The 24,425-nt window shown below is 43.3% G+C and overlaps 1 protein-coding gene across 1 annotated transcript; it reads left to right on the top strand.

Moving 5' to 3' along the window:
• The first annotated feature begins 15,124 nt into the window (after positions 1-15,124).
• LOC110530635 (SH2 domain-containing protein 1A) lies at positions 15,125-19,182 on the top strand. The gene is made up of 4 exons (XM_021613847.2): positions 15,125-15,489; positions 16,268-16,328; positions 17,770-17,914; positions 17,998-19,182. The coding sequence occupies exons 1-4, from the start codon at positions 15,284-15,286 to the stop codon at positions 18,018-18,020; spliced, it is 435 nt and encodes a 144-aa protein (XP_021469522.1). The 5' UTR covers positions 15,125-15,283; the 3' UTR covers positions 18,021-19,182.
• The last annotated feature ends 5,243 nt before the right edge of the window (positions 19,183-24,425 follow it).

Genomic DNA, 24,425 nt, shown 5'->3' with positions numbered 1-24,425 from the left:
ATTGTATAGTATAATGTCCCCAAGGGCCTTGTTTATATGCCTTGTGGTTGTATGGATGTATACTGTATAGGTTATGTGGGTATTTTGTTAGCTTTGAGAATATGGATGCAGCTATACACACTGAACAAAAATATACATGCAACAATTTCAACGATTTTACTGGGTTACAGTTCATATAAGGAAATCAATCAATTGAAATACATTTATTAGGCCTTGGTCTATGGATTTCACAACTAGGAATACAGATATGCATCTGTTGGTCACAGATACCATAAAAAAAAGTAGGGGTGTGGATCATAAAACCAATCAGCATCTGGTGTGACCACCATTTGCCTCATGCAGTGCGACCCCATTTGGCCTGTGGAATGTCGTCCCACTCCTCTTCAATGGCTGTGAGAAGCTGCTGGATATTGGCGGAAACTGGAACACGCTATCGTACATGTCGATTCAGAGCATCCCAAACATCCCAAAAACCGCTTGCCCACACGACAACATCTGCCATCTGCCCGGTACCGCTGAAACCTGGGATTCATTCATGAAGAGCACACTTCTCCAGCATGCCAGTGGCCATGGAAGGTGAGAATTTGCCCACTGAAAATGGTTACGACGCCAAACTGCAGTAAGGTCAAGACCCTGGTGAGGATGACAAGCACTCAGATGAGTTTCCCTGAGATGGTTTCTTTGGTGCTACTTGTAGTGCTGTGTGCTGAATTTAATATTCTGTCAGGTGCGTGAATGAGGACCCAAAAGCGAATTAACAAACAGAGTTTCTTTAATGATGAACACACGTGGGCTCAGATGGACAGGTAGATTCCGACAGGACAGGACAAGGTTGCAGCAAACACGATGATAGTCTGGTTCAGGCATGAGACACACAAACAAGAATCCGACAAAGACAGGAGCAGAAACAGAGAGAGATATAGGGACCTAATCAGAGGGAAAAAGGGAACAGGTGGGAAAAGGGGTGAATGAGGTAGTCAGAGAAGACAAGGAACAGCTGGGGGAAAGAGGGACAGAAACGGTAACCTAGTACGACCAGCAGAGGGAGACAGGGTGAAAGGAAAGGACAGAAAGACACAACATGACAATACATGACAGTACCCCCCCACTCACCGAGCGCCTCCTGGCGCACTCGAGGAGGAAACCTGGCGGCAACGGAGGAAATCCTCGATCAGCGCACGGTCCAGCACGTCCCGAGAGGGAACCCAACTCCTCTCCTCAGGACCGTACCCCTCCCAATCTACGAGGTACTGGTGACCACGGCCCCGAGGACGCATGTCCAAAATCCTACGGACCCTGTAGATGGGTGCGCCCTCGACAAGGATGGGGGGGGGGGGGGAGACGAGCGGGGGCGCGAAGAACGGGCTTGATACAGGAGACATGGAAGACCGGGTGGACGCGACGAAGGTATCGCGGAAGAAGAAGTCGAACTGCGACAGGATTAATGACCCGAGAAATACGGAACGGACCAATGAACCGCGGGGTCAACTTGCGAGAAGCCGTCTTAAGGGGAAGGTTCTGAGTGGAGAGCCAAACTCTCTGACCGCGACAATATCTAGGACTCTTAGTTCTACGCTTATTAGCAGCCCTCACAGTCTGCGTCCTATAACGGCAAAGTGCAGACCTGACCCTCTTCCAGGTGCGCTCGCAACGTTGGACAAAAGCCTGAGCGGAGGGGACGCTGGACTCGGCGAACTGAGATGAGAACAGCGGAGGCTGGTACCCGAGGCTACTCTGAAAAGGAGATAGCCCGGTCGCAGACGAAGGAAGCGAGTTGTGGGCGTATTCTGCCCAGGGGAGCTGTTCTGACCAAGACGCAGGGTTGCGAAAAGAAAGACTGCGTAAGATGCGACCAATAGTCTGATTGGCCCGTTCTGCTTGACCGTTAGACTGGGGGTGAAAGCCGGAAGAGAGACTGACGGAAGCCCCAATCAAACGGCAAAACTCCCTCCAAAATTGAGACGTGAATTGCGGACCTCTGTCCGAAACGACGTCTGACGGAAGGCCATGAATTCTGAAAACATTCTCGATGATGATTTGTGCCGTCTCTTTAGCAGAAGGAAGCTTAGCAAGGGGAATGAAATGAGCCGCCTTAGAGAACCTATCGACAACCGTAAGAATAACAGTCTTCCCCGCTGACAAAGGCAGTCCGGTGACAAAATCTAAGGCGATGTGAGACCACGGTCGAGAGGGAATGGGAAGCGGCCTGAGACGGCCGGCAGGAGGGGAGTTACCGGACTTAGTCTGCGCGCAGACCGAACAAGCAGCCACGAAACGACGCGTGTCATGCTCCCGGGTGGGCCACCAAAAACGCTGGCGAATGGAAGCAAGCGTACCCCGAACGCCAGGGTGGCCGGCTAACTTGGCAGAGTGAGCCCACTGAAGAACGGCCAGACGAGTAGGAACGGGAACGAAAAGAAGGTTCCTAGGACAAGCGCGCGGCGACGGAGTGTGAGTGAGCGCTTGCTTTACCTGCCTCTCAATTCTCCAGACAGTCAACCCGACAACACGCCCCTCAGGGAGAATCCCCTCGGGGTCAGTGGAGGCTACTGAAGAACTGAAGAGACGAGATAAAGCATCAGGCTTGGTGTTCTTAGAGCCCGGACGATAAGAAATCACGAACTCGAAACGAGCGAAAAACAGCGCCCAACGCGCCTGACGCGCATTAAGTCGTTTGGCAGAACGGATGTACTCAAGGTTCCTATGGTCAGTCCAAACGACAAAAGGAACGGTCGCCCCCTCCAACCACTGTCGCCATTCGCCTAGGGCTAACCGGATGGCGAGCAGTTCGCGGTTTCCCACATCATAGTTACGTTCCGACGGCGACAGGCGATGAGAAAAATACGCGCATGGGTGGACCTTGTCGTCAGAGAGGGAGCGCTGAGAAAGAATGGCTCCCACGCCCACCTCTGACGCGTCAACCTCGACAACGAACTGTCTAGAGACGTCAGGTGTAACAAGGATAGGAGCGGATGTAAAACGATTCTTGAGGAGATCAAAAGCTCCCTGGGCGGAAACGGACCACTTAAAGCACGTCTTGACAGAAGTAAGGGCTGTGAGAGGAGCTGCCACCTGACCGAAATTACGGATGAAACGACGATAGAAGTTCGCGAAGCCGAGAAAGCGCTGCAGCTCGACGCGTGACTTAGGGGCGGGCCAATCAATGACAGCTTGGACCTTAGCGGGATCCATCTTAATGCCTTCAGCGGAAATAACAGAACCGAGAAATGTGACGGAGGAGGCATGAAAAGTGCACTTCTCAGCCTTCACAAAAAGACAATTCTCTAAAAGGCGCTGAAGGACACGTCGAACGTGCTGAACATGAATCTGGAGTGACGGTGAAAAAATCAGGATATCGTCAAGGTAAACGAAAACAAAGATGTTCAGCATGTCTCTCAGGACATCATTGACTAATGCCTGAAAGACAGCTGGAGCGTTAGCGAGGCCGAAAGGAAGAACCCGGTATTCAAAGTGCCCTAACGGAGTGTTAAACGCCGTCTTCCACTCGTCCCCCTCCCTGATGCGCACGAGATGGTAAGCGTTACGAAGGTCCAACTTAGTGAAAAACCTGGCTCCCTGCAGGATCTCGAAGGCTGAAGACATAAGAGGAAGCGGATAACGATTCTTCACTGTTATGTCATTCAGCCCTCGATAATCTATGCAGGGGCGCAGAGACCCGTCCTTCTTCTTGACAAAAAAAACCCCGCTCCGGCGGGAGAGGAGGAGGGGACTATGGTACCGGCGTCAAGAGCTACAGACAAATAATCCTCGAGAGCCTTACGTTCGGGAGCCGACAGAGAGTATAGTCTACCCCGGGGGGGAGTGGTTCCCGGAAGGAGATCAATACTACAATCATACGACCGGTGTGGAGGAAGAGAGGTGGCCCTGGACCGACTGAACACCGTGCGCAGATCGTGATATTCCTCCGGCACCCCTGTCAAATCACCAGGCTCCTCCTGTGAAGAAGAGACAGAGGAAACAGGAGGGATAGCAGACATTAAACATTTCACATGACAAGAGACGTTCCAGGAGAGGATAGAATTACTAGACCAATTAATGGAAGGATTATGACAAACTAGCCAGGGATGGCCCAAAACAACAGGTGTAAAAGGTGAACGAAAAATTAAAAAAGAAATGGTTTCGCTATGATTACCAGAAACAGTGAGGGTTAAAGGTAGCGTCTCACACTGAATCCTGGGGAGAGGACTACCATCCAGGGCGAACAAGGCCGTGGACTCCCTTAACTGTCTGAGAGGAATGTCATGTTCCCGAGCCCAGGTCTCGTCCATAAAACAGCCCTCCGCCCCAGAGTCTATTAAGGCACTGCAGGAAGCTGACGAACCGGTCCAGCGTAGATGGACCGACAAGGTAGTGCAGGATCTTGAAGGAGAGACAGGAGTAGTAGCGCTCACCAGTAGCCCTCCGCTTACTGATGAGCTCTGGCTTTTACTGGACATGAAGTGACAAAATGACCAGCAGAACCGCAATAGAGACAGAGGCGGTTGGTGATTCTCCGTTCCCTCTCCTTAGTCGAGATGCGGATACCTCCCAGCTGCATAGGCTCAGCTCCCGAGCCGGCAGAGGAAGATGGTAGTGATGCGGAGAGGGGGGCAACGGAGAACGCGAGCTCCTTTCCACGAGCTCGGTGACGAAGATCAACCCGTCGCTCAATGCGAATAGCGAGTTCAATCAAGGAATCCACGCTGGAAGGAACCTCCCGGGAGAGAATCTCATCCTTTACCTCTGCGCGGAGACCCTCCAGAAGACGAGCGAGCAAAGCCGGCTCGTTCCAGCCACTGGAGGCAGCAAGAGTGCGAAACTCAATAGAGTAGTCTGTTATGGATCGATTGCCTTGACATAGGGAAGACAGGGCCCTGGAAGCCTCCTCCCCAAAAACAGATCGATCAAAAACCCGTATCATCTCCTCCTTAAAGTCCTGATACTGGTTAGTACACTCAGCCCTTGCCTCCCAGATTGCCGTGCCCCACTCACGAGCCCGTCCAGTAAGGAGAGATATGACGTAGGCGACACGAGCAGTGCTCCTGGCGTAAGTGTTGGGCTGGAGAGAAAACACAATATCACACTGGGTGAGGAACGAGCGGCATTCAGTGGGCTCCCCAGAGTAACACGGCGGGTTATTGATTCTGGGCTCCGGAGATTCGAAAGCCCTGGAAGTGGCCGGTGGATCGAGGCGGAGATGGTGAACCTGTTCTGTGAGGTTGGAGACTTGGGTGGCCAGGGTCTCAACGGCATGTCGAGCAGCAGACAATTCCTGCTCGTGTCTGCCTAGCATCGCTCCCTGGATCTCGACGGCTGAGTGGAGAGGATCCGAAGTCGCTGGGTCCATTCTTGGTCGGATTCTTCTGTCTGGTGCGTGAATGAGGACCCAAAAGCGAATTAACAAACAGAGTTTCTTTAATGATGAACACACGTGGGCTCAGATGGACAGGTAGATTCCGACAGGACAGGACAAGGTTGCAGCAAACACGATGATAGTCTGGTTCAGGCATGAGACACACAAACAAGAATCCGACAAAGACAGGAGCAGAAACAGAGAGAGATATAGGGACCTAATCAGAGGGAAAAAGGGAACAGGTGGGAAAAGGGGTGAATGAGGTAGTCAGAGAAGACAAGGAACAGCTGGGGGAAAGAGGGACAGAAACGGTAACCTAGTACGACCAGCAGAGGGAGACAGGGTGAAAGGAAAGGACAGAAAGACACAACATGACAATACATGACATATTCACACGGAAAAGTACACAGTCCCACTCCAAAATACTTTTGGAGCCATCATCGACTCACTGGGTTCTGTCCAAAATGTCTCCGGACCTAGTCACTGCCACAGTCATACTCTGGACCTAGTTTTGTCCCGTGGAATAAATGTTGGGGATCTTAATGTTTTACTCATAATCCTGGACTATCGGACCACCATTTTATTATGTTTGCAATCGCAACAAATAATCTTCTCAGGCCCCAAACAAGGTTCATCAAAAGTCATACTATAAATTCTCGGACAACCCAAAGATTTCTAGATGCCCTTCCAGACTCCCTCCTCCTACCCAAGTACGTCAGAGTACAAAAATCAGTTAACCACCTGGCTGAGGAACTCCGTTTGACCTTGCGCAATACCCTAAATGCAGTCGCACCCCTAAAAACCAAAAACATTTGTCATAAGAAACTAGCTCCCTGGTATACAGAAAATACCCGAGCTCTGAAGCAAGCTTCCAGAAAATTGGAACGGAAATGGCGCCACACCAAACTGGAAGTCTTCCGACTAGCTTGGAAAGACAGTACCGTGCAGTATCAAGGAGCCCTCACTGCTGCTCTCTCATCCTATTATTCCAACTTAATTGAGGAAAATAAGAACAACCCAAAATGTATTTTTGATACTGTCGCAAAGCTAACTAAAAAGCAGCATTACCCAAGAGACGATGGCTTTCACTTCAGCAGTGATAAATTCATGAACTTCTTTGAGGAAAAGATCATGATCATTAGAAAGCAAATTACGGACTCCTCTTTAAATCTGCGTATTCCTTCAAAGCTCAGTTGTCCTGAGTCTGCACAACTCTGCCAGAACCTAGGATCAAGGGTGAGACTCAAGTGTTTTAGAACTATATCTCTTGACACAATGATGAAAATAATCAGGACCTCTAAACCTTCAAGCTGCATACTGGACCCTATTCCAACTAAACTACTGAAAGAGCTGCTTCCTGTGCTTGGCCCTCCTATGTTGAACAAAATAAACGTCTCTCTATCCACCGGAAGTGTACCAAACTCACTAACAGTGGCAGTAATAAAGCCTCTCTTGAAAAAGCCAAACCTTAACCCAGAAAATGTAAAAAACTATCGGCCTATATCAAATCTCCCATTCCTCTCAAAGATGTTAGAAAAAGCTGTTGTGCAGCAACTCACTACCTTCCTGAAGACAAACAATGTATACAAAATGCTTCAGTATGGTTTTAGACCCCATCATAGCACTGAGATTGCACTTGTGAAGGTGGTAAATTACATTTTAATGGTGTCAGACCGAGGCTCTGCATCTGTCCTCGTGCTCCTAGACCTTAGTGCTGCTTCTGATACCATCGATACCATCGATCACCACATTCTTTTGGAGAGATTGGAAACCCAAATTGGTCTACACGGACAAGTTCTGGCCTGGTTTAGATCTTATCTGTCGGAAAGATATGAGTGTCCTCTGACAAATCAAATGTAAATGTTGGTGTTCCTCAAGGTTCCGTTTTAGGACTACTATTGTTTTCACTATATATTTTACCTCTTGGTGATGTCATTTGGAAATATAATGTTAACTTTCACTGCTATGCGGATGACACACAGCTGTACATTTCAATGAAACATGGTGAAGCTCCAAAATTGCCCTCGCTAGAAGCCTGTGTTTCAGACATAAGGAAGTGGATGGCTGCAAACTTTCTACTTTTAAACTCGGACAAAACAGAGATGCTTGTTCTAGGTCCCAAGAAACAAAGATATCTTCTGTTGAATCTGACAATTAATCTTAATGGTTGTACAGTCGTCTCAAATAAAACTGTGAAGGACCTCTGCGTTACTCTGGACCCTGATCTCTCTTTTGACGAACATATCAAGACTGTTTCAAGGAGAGCTTTTTTCCATCTACGTAACATTGTAAAAATCAGAAACTTTCTGTCCAAAAATGATGCAGAAAAATGTATCCATGCTTTTGTTACTTCTCGGTTAGACTACTGCAATGCTTTACTTTCTGGCTACCCGGATAAAGCACTAAATAATCTTCAGTTAGTGCTAAATACGGCTGCTAGAATCCTGACTAGAACCCCAAAATGTGATCATATTACTCCAGTGCTAGCCTCCCTACACTGGCTTGCTGTTAAGGCAAGGGCTGATTTCAAGGTTTTACTGCTAACCTACAAAGCATTACATGGGCTTGCCCCTACCTATCTTTCCGATTAGGTCCTGCTGTATATACCTACATGTATGCTACGGTCACAAGATGCAGGCCTCCTAATTGTCCCTGGAATTTCTAAGCAAACAGCTGGAGGCAGGGCTTTCTCCTATAGAGCTCAATGTTTATGGAATGGTCTGCCTACCCATGTGAGAGACGCAGACTCGTTCTCAACCTTTAAGTCTTTACTGAAGACTCATCTATTTAGTAGGTCATATGATTGAGTGTAGTCTGGCCCAGGAGTGTGAAGGTGAACGGAAAGGCTCTGGAGCAACGAACCGCCCTTGCTGTCTCTGCCGGTTCCCCTCTCTCCACTGGGATTCTCTGCCTCTAACCCTATTACAGGGGCTGAGTCACTGGCTTACTGGTGCTCTTCCATGCCGTCCCTAAGAGGGGTGCGTCACTTGAGTGGGTTGAGTCGCTGACGTGGTATTCCTGTCTGGGTTGGCGCTCCCCCTTGGGTTGTGCCGTGGCAGAGATCTTTGTGGGCTATACTCAGCCTTGTCTCAGGATGGTAAGTTGGTGGTTGAAGATATCCCTCTAGTGGTGTGGGGGCTGTGCTTTGGCAAAGTGGGTGGGGTTATATCCTGCCTGTTTGGCCCTGTCCGGGGGTATCATCGGATGGGGCCACAGTGTCTCCTGACCCCTCCTGTCTCTGCCTCCAGTATTTATGCTGCAGTAGTTTATGTGTTGAGGGGCTAGGGTCAGTCTGTTATATCTGCAGTATTTCTCCTGTCTTATCCGGTGTCCTGTGTGAATTTAAGTATGCTCTCTCTAATTCTCTCTTTCTCTCTTTCTATCTTTGTTCTCGGAGAACCTGAGCCCTAGGACCATGCCTCAGGACTACCTGGCATGATGACTCCTTGCTGTTCCCAGTCCAACTAGCCGTGCTGCTGCTCCAGTTTCAACTGTTCTGCCTGCAGCTATGGAACCCTGACCTGTTCAACGGACGTGCTACCTGTCCCAGACCTGCTGTTTTCAACTCTCTAGAGACAACAGGAGCGGTAGAGATACTCTCAATGGTCGGCTATGAAAAGCCAACTGACATTTACTCCTGAGGGGCTGACTTGTTGCACCCTCGACAACAACTATAATTATGATTATTTGACCATGCTAGTCATTTATGAACATTTGAACATCTTGGCCATGTTCTGTTATAATCTCCACCTGGCACAGCCAGAAGAGGACTGACCACCCCTCATAGCCTGGTTCCTCTCTAGGTTTCTTCCTAGGTTTTGGCCTTTCTCGGGAGTGTTTTCTAGCCACCGTGCTTCTTCACCTACATTGCTTGCTGTTTGGGGTTTTAGGCTGGGTTTCTGTACAGCACTTTGAGATATCAGCTGATGTAAGAAGGGCTTTATAAATACATTTGATTTGATTTGGTAGCATCTCTTTGATCATTCATTAGTGTAGTCACAGACGACAGAGAGAGAGAGAGAGAGAGAGAGAGTGAAAGAGGGGGAGGGGTGAGAGTAGTGAGAGATTAGTGTGTGTGTGTATTGGGTGAAGTGGATATACAGTATATCTGGGGGTAAATGGGGAGGGAAGGGAGGTTCAAGATGACCATCGTAGCATAGTTATATTTTCACACACAAAGGTTGAGAGAGAATTAAGTCAAATAATATCATGAATCTTATATTGCTAAAAGGAAACTACTCTTCCCTTATAAATAGCCAGTCAAGTCTGATTTGTGTAGCAGGCCTAGATATGTCTCCTACCAGACAGCCACTTTCGGCTCTAAAGACCTCTAAATTTGACACATCCCCAACCCCCAAACAGACGCTTGATCTGCGGTAGGCCTGTCTCTTTCACATATCACCTGATGAACTGATGGCAGTGGATCTGTTTCTCATTCCAAAACCACCTATCTATCGCTCTTTGGTCGGTCGGCCGCTGCTCCCTCCCACGCATTGTGCACTGAGCAATTGGCTCAGCTGTCAGGCCCACCATGAAGTTGTGTGTGTGTGTGTGTGTGTGTGTGTGTGTGTGTGTGTGTGTGTGTGTGTGTGTGTGTGTGCGTGTGTGTGTGTGTGTGTGTGTGTGTGTGTGTGTGTGTGTGTGTGTGTGTGTGTGTGTGTGTGTGTGTGTGTGTGTGTGTGTGTGTGTGTGTGTGTGTGTGTGTGTGTGTTGAAGGAAAAAAAACTTTAATGGGTTTACTAAAAAAGTATAAACAAGAATTTGAAATAGCAAACTGAAATAGTTTTATATTGAAGTTAAAATATAATACTGCATATTTAAATGAGAATGTCAATGTGAATGTCCCTGCACAGAAGTTATGAACAAGGACATTGTTTTGTTTAGAATACAGTAAATACAGTGCTGTGAAAAAGTATTTGCCCCCTTCCTGATTTCATTTTTTTTCACATTTGTCACACCTTAATGTTTCAGATCAAACACATTTTAATATTACACAAAGATAACCAAAGTAAACACAAAATGCAGTTTTTAAGAGATGATTTTATTTATGAAGGGGGAAAAGCTATCGGAACCTTCAAGGCCCTATGGGAACAAGTAATTGCCCCCTAAACCTAATAACCAACTGCAATCAAGCGTTTGTGATAACTGGCAATGAGTCTTTCACATTGCTGTGGAGGAATTTTCTCCCACTCTTCTTTGCAGAATTGTTTTAATTCAGCCACATTGGAGGGTTTTCGAGCATGAACCGTCTTTTTAAGTTCATGCCACAGCATCTCAATCGGATTCAAGTCCGGACTTTGACTAGGCCACTCCAAAACCTTAATTTATTTATTTTTTACGCCATTCAGAGGTGGACTTGCTGGTGTGTTTTAGATCATTGTCCTGCTGCAGAACCCAAGTGCGCTTCAGCTTGAGGTCACGAACTGATGGCCGGACATTCTCCTTTACGATTTTTTGGTAGAGAGCAGAATTCATGGTTCCATCAATCACAGCAAGTCGTCCAGGTCCTGAAGCAGCAAAGCAGCCCCAGCAGCCCCAGACCATCACACTACTACCACAATATTTTACTGTTGGTATGATCTTTTTCTGAAATGCTGCGTTACTTTTACGCCAGATGTAACGGGACGCACACCTTCCAAAAAGTTCAACTTTTGTCTTGTCAGTCCACAGAATATTTTCCCAAAAGTCTTGGGGATCATCAAGATGTTTTTTTTGGTCAGCAGTGGTTTTTGCCTTGGAACCATTTTTGCCCAGTCTCTTTCTTATGGTTGAGTCATGAACACTGACCTTAACTGAGGCAGGTGAGGCCTTCAGTTCTTTAGATGTTATTGTGGGTTCTTTTGTGACCTCTTGGATGAGTCGTCGCTGCGCTCTTGTGGTAATTTTGGGAGGCCGGCCAATCCTGGGAAGGTTCACCACTGTTCCAAATTTTCTCCATTTGTGGATAATGGCTCTCACCGTGGTTCACTGGAGTCCCAAAGCTTTATAAATGGCTTTGTAACCCTTGACATGACTGATATATGTCAATTACTTTGTTTCTCATCTGTTCCTGAATTTCTTTGGATCGCTGTATGATGTCTTACTTTTTGAGATATTTTGGCCTTCTCACTTTGTCAGACAGGTTCTATTTAAGTGATTTCTTGATTCAACAAGTCTGTCAGTAATCCGGCCTGGGTGTGGCGAGTGAAATTGAACTCAGCTTTCTAAAAAATGTGATTAACCACAGTAAATTCATGATTTAACAAGGGGGGGCAATTACTTTGTCACATAGGGCAATGAAGATAGAAAAAAAAATAAAAAAAATAAAAGCTTTTTCCCCTTAATTAATAAATAAAATTATCACTTAAAAACTGCATTTTGTGTTTACTTGGATTATCTTTGTGTAATATTAAAATGTGTTTGATGATCTGAAACATTTAAGTGTGGCAAATGTGAAGAAAACAAAAGAATTCAGGAAGGGGGAAAACACTTTTTCACAGCACTGTAGTTTACTTTAGCCTACTTTGTTGACATCCTCTCTCAAAATGATTGAAGCTGCCAGGTGACGAAAACGATCCCAGCTAGCACATAACGTTCTGAGAACCAAATGTTTCTTAGAGCTTGGTGAGCCGTTGGTTGTCCTGTGGTTATTTTGCATACAACTTTCCCACAACTTTCTCGGAATGGTGCAGGATAGTTGCTTGGCTTTAGAACATTCTCTGCACATTTAAGGAACTTGACAAAATAACGTTATTTTCTTGCTATTTCATTACTTTAACAGAATGTTTCCTAAAAGTTAAAACACGGTTACATTTGAATTTTGGTAATGTTCTAGGAATGCTTTCCAACTGGTTTGACATTGGGAATGTTCTGAAATAGTTCAGAGAATGATTCAGAAACAACATTCTCCTTTGGGAATATAAAAACTTCACCATTAATTTTCTAACAGGTTTCCTCATGGTTCTATTTAATCATGTTCCCAGAATGTTCAGAGAATTTTAAGAAACATCGTTCTTCTGTGCGAATTTCATTACTTCAGCGTAACATTTTCTGCAGGTTTCCTCATTGTTTAATTTAAAGTCATGTTCACAGAACATCAAGAAAACATTACTAACGTTCAAAGAACGTTCCATGAATGTTATTGAAAAACATATACAGTAGGGCAAAAAAGTATTTAGTCAGCCACCAATTGTGCAAGTTCTCCCACTTAAAAAGATGAGAGAGGCCTGTAATTTCCATCATAGGTAAACTTCAACTATGACAGACAAAATGAGAATAAAAAAAATCCAGAAAATCACATTGTAGGATTTTTAATGAATTTATTTGCAAATTATGGTGGAAAATAAGTATTTGGTCAATAACAAAAGTTTATCTCAATACTTTGTTATATACCCTTTGTTGGCAATGACAGAGGTCAAACGTTTTCTGTAAGTCTTCACAAGGTTTTCACACACTGTTGCTGGTATTTTGGCCCATTCCTCCATGCAGATCTCCTCTAGAGCAGTGATGTTTTGGGGCTGTTGCTGGGCAACACAGACTTTCAACTCCCTCCAAAGATTTTCTATGGGGTTGTGATCTGGAGAATGGCTAGGCCACTCCAGGGCCTTGAAATGCTTCTTACGTAGCCACTCCTTCGTTGCCCGGGCGGTGTGTTTGGGATCATTGTCATGCTGAAAGACCCAGCCACGTTTCATCTTCAATGCCCTTGCTGATGGAAGGAGGTTTTCACTCAAAATCTCACGATACATGGCCCCATTCATTCTTTCCTTTACACGGATCAGTCGTCCTGGTCCCTTTGCAGAAAAACAGCCCCAAAGCATGATGTTTCCATCCCCATGCTTCACAGTAGGTATGGTGTTCTTTGGATGCAACTCAGCATTCTTTGTCCTCCAAACACCACGAGTTGAGTTTTTACCAAAAAGTTATATTTTGGTTTCATCTGACCATATGACATTCTCCCAAACTTCTTCTGGATCATCCAAATGCTCTCTAGCAAACTTCAGACGGGCCTGGACATGTACTGGCTTAAGCAGGGGGACACGTCTGGCACTGCAGGATTTGAGTCCCTGGCGGCGTAGTGTGTTACTGATGTTAGGCTTTGTTACTTTGGTCCCAGCTCTCTGCAGGTCATTCACTAGGTCCCCCTGTGTGGTTCTGGGATTTTTGCTCACCATTCTTGTGATCATTTTGACCCCACAGGGTGAGATCTTGCGTGGAGCCCCAGATCGAGGGAGATTATCAGTGGTCTTGTATGTCTTCCATTTCCTAATAATTGCTCCCACAGTTGATTTCTTCAAACTAGGCTGCTTACCTATTGCAGATTCAGTCTTCCCAGCCTGGTGCAGGTCTACAATTTTGTTTCTGGTGTCCTTTGACAGCTCTTTGGTCTTGGCCATAGTGGAGTTTGGAGTGTGACTGTTTGAGGTTGTGGACAGGTGTCTTTTATACTGATAACAAGTTCAAACATGTGCCATTAATACAGGTAACGAGTGGAGGACAGAGGAGCCTCTTAAAGAAGAAGTTACAGGTCTGTGAGAGCCAGAAATCTTGCTTGGTTGTCGGTGACCAAATACTCATTTTCCACCATTATTTGCAAATAAATTTATTAAAATACCTACAATGTGAATTTCTGGATTTTTTTTTCTCATTTTGTCTGTCATAGTTGAAGTGTACCTATGATGAAAATTACAGGTACACTTCAACTACACTTCTCTCATCTTTTTAAGTGGGAGAACTTGCACAATTGGTGGCTGACTAAATACTTTTTTGTCCCACTGTACATTCCGTTCTCATCGTCAACAAAACTCTTTCTATCCTCTATCTTGTTAAGTGTGTTCAGGCGTGTTGGTCGCGCCTACTAATTGGCCACACCTGATCTTAATGAGTGCCGGTTTCCTTTCGAAATTGGGTCTTTTTGAATAGATTAAAGGGAACAGCTTAGTATTAGTATTTTAAAAAAATAGCACGCTAGCTCCATCGTGGTGATGCAGTGGACTAATTCCATGGATAGAGAACAGAAGATCATAGGTTTGAATCTCACTGATGCCATGCAAACATGAAAAATAAACATGTTTGCATGATTAATACCTAAGCAAATGAATTTCTATTTGTGCGTGGATGTCAGAACAGTTAACCTAAGCTAGCTGTGTTATAAAAAGTCTTATTGAAACATTCGGTGAAAGTTTTAAGGAACTTAATCAACCTCCAAATAACCTATAATTTCCCTTTCTCAGAAAGTTAATAAAACCTACCAGAAAAACTTTCAGGGAACCATAGTAAAACGTTCTCACTGCAACCTAAAAAGGAATGTTCCCAAAACAGGTGAAATATTTAACCATTTAAAAATGTTCAGTTTTACCGGTAAGGAAAAGTATGGCTTTGTTCCCAGAAAATGCAAAACCAACAACTTAGTTCCCACAACTTCAAAGGAACCAAATGTGCTAGCTGGGATGCAGCCTGTCTCTTACTCATAGTTTAATTTATTGATATTTTATGCAAACACCAAGTACCCTATAGCCTAGAATTATTGATTTGTCTAGCCTATATTTAATGCACAATTGAATCCTAAACCGTTTTGCTTGAGTGAGATCTAAAACAATTTCATAAGGAAACACCACAAAGTGTCACATGCTCACATCTAATTAATTATAATTCTGTAGGCCTAATTTTCAATTTAGTACTTCTCACCCATGTAAGACAATGGACAAAAGATCAAGATTAGAGAGAACCACATTCACACACACTTCCGTCTGTCAGAGAATGTTGTTGTCTGTCTGAATCACACAGACAAAAGGCCCTTGTTTTGACTTGAAGCTGAGAAAAAAACATTAGGTGCCATTTTTTTGCATTTGACACGATTTAAAAAAAAGGTGTGAAACACCAAGACGCTGTCGGTTCCTGCCTCACGCCCTTTCCCACAGTCTGTCTTTCTGCGCACTCTCTCAGGGCTCCATGGCACGCAAGGGTGACAGTGGTGCTCATCTCCAAAGTTTCACGCTCATGGAGCCGGAGAGTGAGAGCGCGCTGGTCCGGTCTATCTACTACGGTAAAATCGGTAAGGGGAAAACGGAAAGGTTGCTGGAGAGGCATGGTAGAGAGGGGAGCTTTCTCCTGCGGGACAGTGAGAGTCTGCAAGGAATGTATTGCCTCTGCGTGAGGTGAGTTGATAAACTCACTCTCTGGCCTATACTCTTTTGTGGAGTGAGTTTTTGAAATAATTTTACCGATTTAAACTGCCAGAGGCCCATGTGATTTTTGATTCTGTTTTTATGTATGCTTTATGTAAGCTTTCTGTTCATGTTCATCATGACATTTGAGATACTATAGAATAGGTTGTAGTCATTTCTGACATGACAAAATCCACAATTTGGCCACTTTGAATTGTATTTTAATTGAGATTCAGGCCTACAAATTATATGATTGCTCAAAGACCGTTTTATTTAATGTCATATTGAATATCCTATCATATGGATGTAGAAATGGAGTAGGCATATGCTATTATACAAAGCTTTTAGAGCGCTCAAGCAAGCAAACACATTTTCTTAAATATAAATACTACATTTTCTGTATTTCAGTTTTAGGCTGTCACTCGGCTACAAAGGTATATCATTATTTCAGTTCAACTAGATTGTTTGTTAGGACCATTATCAATTGCTGTAACATGAAAAAATTAAGAATAATTGAACAGAAAATTGAAATGGTCTATTAATTTGCTGAAAAGTACTCATAGAAGTTTAGAGACAAAACAGGGTGTCTTGTACTGAGATGAGTAGAAATATGTAATTAGAACTAAGAGCACTTTCAGAATGAGTGGATCGTTTTTTCAACGTGTGTTTCAATGTTGCCAGTTTGTTTTACCTTTGGTTTATATTAACATAAGGCTGTGAAAAAGGATATCCTGATTCTGAGTGTAAATCCTTTCTCTCTCTGGTTCAGAAAGACACCGTACGTCCACACTTACAGAATCCACCACTCCTCTGAAGGATGGACACTTCAGGTGAGTTGCTCGGTATTATCGTGAGAACACAAGGGTATATGAGTTCCAAAGTATTCATTACACATGAAAAAAAACTTGAACTATTACTGCTCACTGCAGTAACTCACTCACTGCTCACACATGTACACACAGGAGTGACTAATACCTCCCATGTAATGCCCACCATGCAAGGCCTTGTAGTCATTGTAATGAGCTGAATAAATACAGTGCTTACCACTTGACTACTTCCACATTTGTTGTGCTACAGCCTGAATTCAAAAGGGATTAAATAGATTCTACTCAGGACATAACGCTTTAACGCTTTGTATTCAGAATATAACGTTTATTTCTTTGCCACATTTTTTGAAGTGTTACTTTAGTGCCTTATTGCAAACATGATGCATGTTTGGGAATATTTGTATACTGCACAGGCTCCCTTCTTTTCACTGTCATTTAGGTGGAATAACTACAATGTTGTGGCTCACAGCATTTAAAGCAATTACAATCTGTAACTGTTTTGAAGTCACCATTGGCCTCATGGGGAAATCCCTGAGCGGTTTCCTTCCTCTCCAACAACTGAGTTAGGAAGGACGCCTGTATCTTTGTAGTGACTGGGTGTATTGACACACCATCCATATCTACATGTATATACTACCTCAATCAGCCCCACTAACCGGTGCCTGTATGTAGCCTCGCTACTGTATATAGCCTTGCTACTGTTATTTTTCACTGTCTTTTTGCTGTTGTTTTTTTTCTTTACTTACCTATTGTTCACCTAATACCTTTTTTGTACTGTTGGTTAGAGCCTGTAAGTAAGCATTTCACTGTAAAGTCTACACCTGTTGTATTCGGCGCATGTGACAAATAAACTTAGATTTGATTTGAAGTGTAATAATAACTTCACCATGCTCAAAGGTATTCAATATTTTTTTTTATTTTGACCCATCTACCAATAGGTGCCCTTCTTTACGAGGCATTTGAAAACCTCCCTGTTCTTTGTGGTTGTATCTGTATTTGAAATTCACTTCTTGACTGAGGGACCTTAGAGATAATTGTGTGTGTGTGGTACAGGGATGAGGTAATTCATTCAAAAATCATGTTAAGCACTTTTATTGGACACAGAGTGAGTGCATGCAACTTATTATGTGACTGGTTAAGTACATTTTTAGTCCTTAACTTATTTAGGCTTGCCATAACATAGCTTGAATACTTATTGACACAAAATCTAAATTGAATCGATTTTAAATTCAGACTGTAACACAACAAAATGTGGAAAAAGTTAATGGGTGTGAATACTTTCTGAAGGCACAGTATGTGAGAATAACTGCACTTTATTAACAATCAATAAGTAGACAATGAAGTAGCAGCTTACAATACAACACAATACTGCTAACATAACAGAGTGTGTGTGTGTGTGTGTGTGTGTGTGTGTGTGTGTGTGTGTGTGTGTGTGTGTGTGTAGTTATCTCCTGGGCAGATGCTGCAGTGTTTCGGGACTCTGGAGAAGCTGATAGAGAGCTGCAGAGAGGGGGTCGGTGCTGACAGCATACCTCCGCTCACACACCCCCTGGACAAAACACAGCTGAGAGACGAGAGGCTGCGGAGTGGTAGGACATCAACACACACACACACACACATCACTCACACAGTGCTTGTAATATAGTTGTAATGCTTTTATCTTTTTCAACAGAGACGGCCTATATGGAAATGTGAAGTGGGACGACTTGTACGTGTGTGTGTGTGTGTGTGTGTGTGTGTGTGTGTGTGTGTGTGTGTTTGTGCGCACATGTGTATTCAATTGGACCTTTAGGAGACAATGCTTTTGTTGTTTACAAAAGTGCACCTGTTTATGTCTGTTGTTCCACAACTAGGCATGTGGTTTCCCATGGAGGGATGCTTTGACGTGTGTGTGTGTGTGTGTGTGTGTGTGTGTGTGTGTGTGTGTGTGTGTGTGTGTGTGTGTGTGTGTGTGTGTGTGTGTGTGTGTGTGTGTGCGTGTGTGCGTGTGTGCGTGTGTGCGTGCGTGCGTGCGTGTGTGCGTGTGTGTGAGTTTGCATGTTTATATGCATACATGTGGACCAGTTCTGCCATAAGTGCACACAAGGACATTAAAACTGCCATCTGCAATGGTCTTTCTCTCTGTGTATAATGTACATTATATGACTCACGTTACACGGATATGTTACTGATGAAGATTTTATTAGTGAAAAGGCTGCCATTGCAAATAAGAATGTGCTCTTCATTGACTTAGGGAACACTGTTAAAAAAGTGGACAAATCCAAAACAGAGGCTTAAATGCAAACATAGACATGATTTTTTGGGAGATAATGTCTTTATTGACTTGCCTAGTTAAATAAATGTTAAACAAATACAAACATTAAACAATTTCAATGTTTATTTGTTTTGGTATTAAAGGCATATTCCTTTCTTAATCCATTCCTTGTTTGTATTTGACTATACAAAATCATATACATATCACTGTATACAAAGATACACACGTACTCGCATACACATAAGTCAGCAGGTAGCCGAGTGGTTAAAAGTGTTGGGCCAGTGACTAAAAGGTGGCTGGTTCAAGCCGATTAGGTGAAAAATCTGTCGATATGCCCTTGAGCAAAGCAAGGCAACCCCAATTGCTCCAGTAAATTACTATGGTTTAGATTTACTAACATGTAATTTGCTGTTGTTATTTTGTCTACAAGGTGGAGTCACTGTCATTTTGGGATTTGGCCCCTGACTAGTTTGAATTTGCCCCTAGACACTGATCAGATCTGAGTTAGGTCTTTACATTGTTGGTAAATGGTAAAGCTAATGGATTCGGATAGGGTAAACTGATCCTAGATCTGTGCCTAGATCTGTGGGCAACTTCTACCAGTACCATAGCTGACCCATTGTCACAGTTATAACCCCTGATCTTTACATTCATGTAATTGCCAAAGCAGGTCACAACCAAACAACCCTTACAGGTCCACATTTCAACTGTTAAGGGGGTCTATAAAATATTTAATCTTTCCCCTCACCTGTCACTTTTTTGTGTCCACATCATTTGTTGTAGGCTAATGTTCACATCATTTGCCATGTTGTTATTAGGACAGCCACTGGGGGACCAGACAGCTAGGCAGCAGCAGAGCCTCCTGTAGAGGAGGCTACTCTATTGTACAATTCAGTGTTGTATTCAAGACCATCTAAAGAGAGACCGATTCAAGACCAGGACTGGAGAAAATCAAGTCCGAGTCAAGACCAAGACTAGAGGGGGTTCGAGACCAAGTCTAGACCGAGACCAGAAAAATGCAAGTCCAATTGAAGGCCATCATTGTTTTTGGAGGGTCAAATGACCATCATAATAAGAGTAAAAAATGTCCAGTATTTCTGTGTTCATATTTCAGAACAACGTATGGATTCTTTGACATTCAGAATAGTGAAAAAATACAGCTGAGGGAAATAGAACCACTCTACAAATTATTACTAACCCAAACACAGTGGGGGACAATGGGTCTTCTACGTCTTCAGAGAAGGGCTAAGGATTTATAAAATAATGATTATAATAATAATTATCATTATATTATTATTTTCAATGATGTTCTGATTTAATCTCTTCAGTTTTCTCGGGGAAAGGAAAGGGTTAACAATGAAGAGAAAAAAAGATCAAATTGGAAGCTAGATAAAGGCTTCTGCCATTCAACTGTATTAGGGCAAAATTTGGTAGAGTGACAGTGGAATCAACCAATAACATTTTGACTTAATGGGTGGGACCATTTTTAGAAAAACATATGGAAACTTCTGCCTTCTTGAAGCGAGCCGTAGTTTTCCCATGGTCTAGCTAGCTAGCTTTTGTTGTCGGCTAGTTAGCGGCAGCTGCAGCAGGTGTTATCAAAGAGGATGATGTTGCTAATTGCTAGCTTCTCCCTTTTCAAGATTAACTTTCAACAAGAAGTTAACTTTCAAATGATTATCATCTGGTGAGTGGAACTGTGTTTTTTATTGCAGTGCACTTGCTATTGTTAGCAATCTATTTGAAAATAACTTATGTGTGTGAAACATTGTTGCATTTAAAGCAGAACTGACAGCATTTTAGCAACTTGAAATCTGTTCACGTACACCCCAAGAAGAATATATCACACACAAAAAAAATCTGACAAGCAACCACTTAGATAGGGTCATTTTCATGTTTTCATAAATTCTTAGAACGTTTGGGAATTACGTATACTGGCATTTGTGAAAATTATATAGCAATATAGAGTGGGAAAGCGGCTGTGCGTTTGGACAATTAATAGACACTGCAGGAAATAAAACAGAATAAAAACAACATGTCTTGTCCAGGACAGGAGTCTACACAGACCTGTGCTCTATAGCCAATCAGAGCTACAGTAGGCCTTTATACAAACAAGCCATTGCCACACAGGCCAGCCATCTTTTACTTTGAACCTTACTGTGTGATTATAGGCAGTTGCAACAGCACAACTTTAGATCATTAAAATGCATTTGCCAAAAGCCACAAAATACACCTGAATCGATTTCTGCAAATATGTAAACATCATGAGAGTCCTCTTACATTTGGGAACTTTACAGTCCTATTCATCAAACAACCATGAAAAGATAGGCTCTCTCGCCCTCAGTTGTGTACATCACCAACAACAAGTTCAACAACTAATGCTAGCCAGAGCAAGATGAGCTAAAATGTAACGAAGGAACATTAAATAAACCCTCTGAAACTTTTTTCAGGTAGTTGGCCATCAAAATCTCACTGATAAATGATGTGAAATTGTAGCCTCCTCGTCCTTTTGCAACTTGCCTGAAAATGCATGCTTGTCCCAATGAAGCACCCAAGCTAACTGGCTAAAGTTGTCTAGCCTGTTGAGTCTATGGGGGCGCTATTTCATTATTGGATAAAAAAAACGTGCCCGTTTTAAGCGCAATATTTTGTCACGAAAAGCTTTGGAAAGAAAACAGTCTAACGTTTCCAAAACTGCAAAGATATTATCTGTGAGTGCCACATAACTCATGCTACAGGTGAAACCAAGATGAAACTTCAAACAGGAAATGAGCAGAATTTCTGAAGCTCTATTTTCCCTTGTCTCCTTATATGGCTGTGAATGCACCAGGAACGAGCCTGCGCTTTCTGTCGTTTCATCAAGATGTCTGCAGCATTGTGACGTATTTGTAGGCATATCATTGGAAGATTGGCCATAAGAGACTACATTTTCCAGGGGTCCGCCCGCTGTCCTTTGTCTAAATTGGTGCGTAATCTTCAGGTGCGGGCATTTTCTCCTGGGATTCAGGAGAGAAAGCACACTTCCACGATATATCATCGAAGAGATATGTGAAAAACACCTTGAGGATTGGTTCTAAACAACGTTTGCCATGTTTCAGTCGATATTATGGAGTTAATTTGGAAAAAAGTTTGGCGTTTTGATGACTGGATTTTCATTTTTTTTTGGTAGCCAAACGTGACGCACCAAACGGAGCGATTTCTCCTAAACAAATAATCTTTAAGGAAAAACTGAACATTTGCTATCTAACAGAGTCTCCTCATTGAAAACATCTGAAGTTCTTCAAAGGTAAATGATTTTATTTGAATGCTTTTCTGGTTTTTGTGAAAATGTTGCCTGCTGAATGCTAACGCTAATGCTAACGCTAAATGCTATGCTAGCTAGCTACTGTTACACAAATGATTGTTTTCCTATGGTTGAGAAGCATATTTTGAAAATCTGAGATGACAGTGTTGTTAACAAAAGGCTAAGCTTGAGAGCTAGCATATTTATTTCATTTCATTTGCGATTTTCATGAATAGTTAACGTTGCGTTATGGTAATGAGCTTGAGGCTGTATTCACGATCCCGGATCCGGGATGGCTAAGTGCTAGAGGCTCGCTTGCTAGCTAGCTACTTTCAGATGCAAATGAGAGAACACGTATCTCTGACCATTTTACTCGCCGTAGCAGAGCTGATTAGGCTGTTTACATGTTATCTAGAGCATTCTTCACCCTATTACAGTTTTTGCATAACTTTACTGACACCGGTCATATTCAGCGGGTGTTGCGCGTTTGTAAATTCATCAGTTGTTCTGCCCTATGGCACACGCTCTGAAATCTGAGTAGATAACCAGAGTGAATTTGCGAACGCAAGAGATATGTTAACTGGACAACAGTCGTTCAAGTTCTTGCTAGCTAACCAAATGACACCTGCATCTCTAGCTGTGTATAGCCACTGAAAAACGTCAGTCACTCACCCACTCCTCCATTGGCATGACATGACATGACATCCTCCTAGCAGCTAGCTAGCTATCTAGCTAATGTTAGGCTCCATGTTTTTAGCTTACTACTTAAATATAGCTAGCCTATTAATCACGTTATGACAGACGTGTAATCATTGACCTTCTAGTTTCATTGTATCGACATTCCCAGCATTAGTTACATTCATCCGTTTTTGTCCAGAATATTGAGTCATTGAAACTGAACCAGTGCATCCCGAATGGAGGCAACAAACAATGTACCAGGCCAGCTGTGATTTACTACCCGATAGCAATATTTTTGGGACTATCAAGAAATATTAATCATGCATTGAACTGCATCCATCTATTCTGCCACAATGCCTTTGTGTACATCATGGAATGTTGAGTCAAATATAACCTTTTTTTTAAACCTCTTATAAAGCTGGTTTTGTAGCATAAACTGGGAATTTTATATTTTGGACTGATATTATGATTGTCTGTTTGTTTCATATCTTCAAACGCTGTCAGTTCCAACTTTAGATCACAGGTTACTTTGTGTGCTAAACATGAATAGGAAGTAATAGTTGTACATTTCGATTGGGAAAGTCTTAATGGTTGTGTTTTTTTATTCTTATGATTGGGACCTACTGGCTTATTATGTCAGAGTGAATTGACTGCTTATCCTTTAACACAGTGGTTCCCAACCTTCTTTGGGTACTGGGGTGGCAGGGTAGCCTAGTGGTTAGAGAGTTGGACTAGTAACCGGAAGGTTGCAAGTTCAAACCCCCAAGGTGCAAATCTGTCATCATTGAAAATAAGAATTTGTTCTTAGCTGACTTGCCTAGTAAAATAAATGAAACTGTACCACTAAAACATGTTGACCTACCTGAAGGTCAATTAGACAAAGAGTTTTTTCTTCAACAAGCTGGACACACAGGATGTACTTCAGATACCCGACAAAATCCGAAATCTCTGTCATTGACAAGAGAAATAGACACAGGTATAGAGGACACAGGGCGGGGTGCCGCATAAGGATCCGCCGATGGCGAGTGGGAAATATGCCCTTACCCTTAATATTACTTGCCAACGTACAATCATTTCTCAATAAATTAGACAAGGTACGATCACGACATTAAAAACTAACATCTTATGTTTCACCGAATTGTGGCTGAATGACGACATGGAAAACATTCAGCTGGCGGGATATACGCTGCACCGGCTAGACAGAACAGCACACTCCGGTAAGACAAGGAGGGGGGGGGGGGGGGGTCTATGTATATTTGTGAACAACAGCTGGTGCATGAAATCTGAGGATGTCTCTAGATTTTTCTCGCCTGAAGTAGAGTATCTCATGATACGCTGTAGACCACACTATTTGCCAAGAGAGTTTTCATAAAAAAAATGTGTGGCTGTTTATTTACCACCACAGACTAATGCTGGCACTAAGACCGCACTGAGTCAGCTGTATAAGGAAATAAGCAAACAGGAAACCGCTCACCTAGTGGCCGGGGACTAAAGCTTCTTGGGGATAGGGGGCAGCATTTCCACTTTTGGATAAATAGCATGCACAATTTCAACTTCCTGCTACTCATGCCAGGAATATATTATATGCATATGATTAGTAGGTGTGGATAGAAAACACTCTGAAGTTTCTAAAACTGGTTCAATCATGTCTGTGACTATAACAGAACTTGTGTAGCAGGCAAAACCCAGAGGAAATACTGTTCAGAATTTATTTTTATTTTTTCCTCTGACCGTTCCCTCAGTTGTCTTTGCCAAGGGAAATTTGATAGCGCCCATTTTACAGTTCCTACGACTTCCACAGGATGTCACCAGTCTTTGGAATTGGGTTGAAGTTAATCATTGGTGAAACGAAGAAGAAGCACATCCTGGAACAACGTTACACTGT

The sequence above is a fragment of the Oncorhynchus mykiss genome, chromosome 8 (assembly GCF_013265735.2).
Source record: "Oncorhynchus mykiss isolate Arlee chromosome 8, USDA_OmykA_1.1, whole genome shotgun sequence".
Taxonomy (NCBI): domain Eukaryota; kingdom Metazoa; phylum Chordata; class Actinopteri; order Salmoniformes; family Salmonidae; genus Oncorhynchus; species Oncorhynchus mykiss.
The sequence above is the reverse complement of the archived record's forward strand: the minus strand, read 5'-3'. Positions and strand labels throughout refer to the sequence as shown.

Excerpts from the sequence above, each read along its gene's own strand:
- LOC110530635 (XM_021613847.2), top strand. The coding sequence starts at position 15,284 with ATGGCACGCAAGGGTGACAGTGGTGCTCATCTCCAAAGTTTCACGCTC. Across the intron at positions 15,490-16,267 it reads ATGTATTGCCTCTGCGTGAG|AAAGACACCGTACGTCCACA; the intron begins GTGAGTTGATAA and ends TCTCTGGTTCAG. Across the intron at positions 17,915-17,997 it reads AGACGAGAGGCTGCGGAGTG|AGACGGCCTATATGGAAATG; the intron begins GTAGGACATCAA and ends CTTTTTCAACAG.